The 2,254-nt window shown below is 54.7% G+C and overlaps 1 protein-coding gene across 2 annotated transcripts in view; it reads right to left on the reverse strand.

Moving 5' to 3' along the window:
* Positions 1-1,374: 1,374 nt before the first annotated feature.
* Positions 1,375-2,254, reverse strand: part of RTFDC1 (replication termination factor 2 domain containing 1) — a 23,543-nt gene continuing 22,663 nt past the window's right edge. For both annotated transcript variants that reach the window (XM_006767751.2, XM_015566533.1), the window contains one exon: positions 1,375-1,817. In XM_006767751.2, coding sequence (XP_006767814.1) covers positions 1,636-1,817 — 182 coding nt within the window. In that variant the 3' untranslated portion in view covers positions 1,375-1,635. The remainder of the gene's footprint in view (positions 1,818-2,254) is intronic.

Below are 2,254 nucleotides of genomic sequence, written 5' to 3' on the forward strand. Positions count from 1 at the left end.
TTGGCTTACATTGTTTCTAAAAATAATTATTTGCAGGATTTAATGTTGGGGTTGGGGAGAGGGTCTTTTTAAAACTTGGATTTCTGGCTCCTTTTGAAAACATGTTAGATCTGAAAACACTGGTCCCAGTAGGAATGCCTTCTAGGTGGTCACGCTCTCTCCAGCCCCCGCCAGTCCCCACCGCCTCACTCACTGCTTTCACCAGGGTGCAGGCCTTGGGCGAATAAGGGTATATTTTATTAAACGGTGATTGGAGCAGGGAGTATTGAATAGAGCAGGGTCAGGTGACACAGGAAGGCTTTCCTGAAAAAGGCATTTGGGTCGAGTTTGAAGGCTGATCAGGAGGGAACTGGCCCCTGGACAGGGGCGAGGGCCGAGGTGAGCACACAGCCTGAAGGCAGCGAGGCTGATGCCGGGAGTATAGCTGGGGCTCGCTGGCCAGCGAATGACACGAAACAGGAAAGCCGTTAACAGAACACAAGGCTTGTCCCTGTCCCCTGGTCACCTGGCTCACTTATTCCCCAGAAACCAACCTTCTGCTGAGTATGGTCAAAGGTCCCCTAGGAACTTCAAGCTGTGCTGAGCTCTGGGCAGCGGCAAAGGCTCTGTGAGACGGTCTGGCACCAGAGGGATCAGTGAGCAGGGCTGTGCCCTCACTGCTCCCCCAGGGGCAGCGTGCCGTCTGAAGGGGTGGGCCTCCCTGCAGGCGACGCCTGGCAGCGGGCAGCAGCTGGCCTGGTCTCTATGGCTGCGGCTGGAAGGTGTGCCGTGACGCTCAGGGGCTCATCTTTGCCACCTCGTCTGTCCCTAGGCCCTCCTCACACGGCTCCTGTGGGAGAGGCATCCCTGTGCTCTGGGCCACACCTGCGGAGTATCCTGAGGTGTACCCCATATTATAGCTCTAACATTTGGTGGTTAGGGGGACTGCAGGAAGGGACAAACAGCCTTGATTCAGAGATGACCTCAAACTACAGAAACAATGAGGAAGTTCTGTCCCACGTGAGTTTTGTTAAAGGAAATGTTTATGATTAGTATTTAAAGACAGGAATTGACAACACCATGGAGTTAGTCCTGACGCTCAACTTTCTTAGAAAACATCAGTGGGAGACAGAACAGAAATACAGACCGAGGAGAGGAAAGGCAGACTTGCTCTACTTTTGTATCAAATGCCAGGTGCCCAACTTGATCTCTTCTATCTTCAAAGAAGTGATAAACTAGGGACGCCCCTCCCCCAGTTCTCGGCCAGGGTCCCGGCCTCTCAGTGCTCCAGCAAACACCTGCGGGCAGAGTGCGGCCACAGCTCCTTCCTTCTATTTAATTCACTGCTGGCAGCAAAACCTCGGATTTTAGTCAAAATGAGCCAAGCACACACCGACGAGGCATCTGGGATCTTTAATGGTTTCGAGCCTGGGAAGTGCAGCCAGCACGGCTTGGGGCCAGGACGGAGCACTGAGCTGGGAGAGGGTGGCGCGGCCACTGGGTGCGAGTCACCTACGTGCCTCAGAGGCAGGAGTGGCCACTGGCACCAAGGTCTGGGGGACACCTTGATGACACGGTGCAGGCCCCCTGCACAGCCAGCGCCCACACGCCGGCCTCCAGGAGCCGGACGGAGCCTGTGCGGGGCGCGGTCGGGGCTCAGAAACAGTAGGACGTGTGGGTGACCCAGTGGGCCGACTCCTCCTTGGAGCGCTTGGCGGAGCTGTGGGTGGTGAAGAGGGACTTGTAAGCCTCGGACTCCTCGCTGTGGGCGATGGACCTCTTCGTGGCGCCGCAGGGAGGCTTCCCGTTCCCGGCTTTCCCAGAAGAGCTCCCATTAGCTGTTGGGAAAGGAAAAGCCAGGCGCTTTACGGCTGGAACTAAAGATCATTCCAAACAGCACGTTCTCGAAGGGAGAGAAGTAAGCCTGCTCCTTCCGGGAATTTCCCTCCTCCTCCCTTTATCACAGGGATCCTCAAACTTTTTAAACAGGGGGCCAGTTCACTGTCCCTCAGACCGTTGGAGGGCCGGACTATAGTTTAAAAAAAAACTATGAACAAATTCCTATGCACACTGCACATGTCTTATTTTGAAGTAAAAAAACAAAACGGGAACAAATACAATATTTGTATTTGCATGTGGCCCGCGGGCCGTAGTTTGAGGACCCCTGCTTTATCATCTCAGTCACTGCCTCCTAGAGACAGACGAAGCTACGGCGTTTAAAATCACACTCAACTTCTTGCCTCGTGCCCACACTGACCCCTGCTCATGGGGGGGG

The sequence above is a fragment of the Myotis davidii genome, unplaced genomic scaffold (assembly GCF_000327345.1).
Source record: "Myotis davidii unplaced genomic scaffold, ASM32734v1 scaffold343, whole genome shotgun sequence".
NCBI classification, from domain to species: domain Eukaryota; kingdom Metazoa; phylum Chordata; class Mammalia; order Chiroptera; family Vespertilionidae; genus Myotis; species Myotis davidii.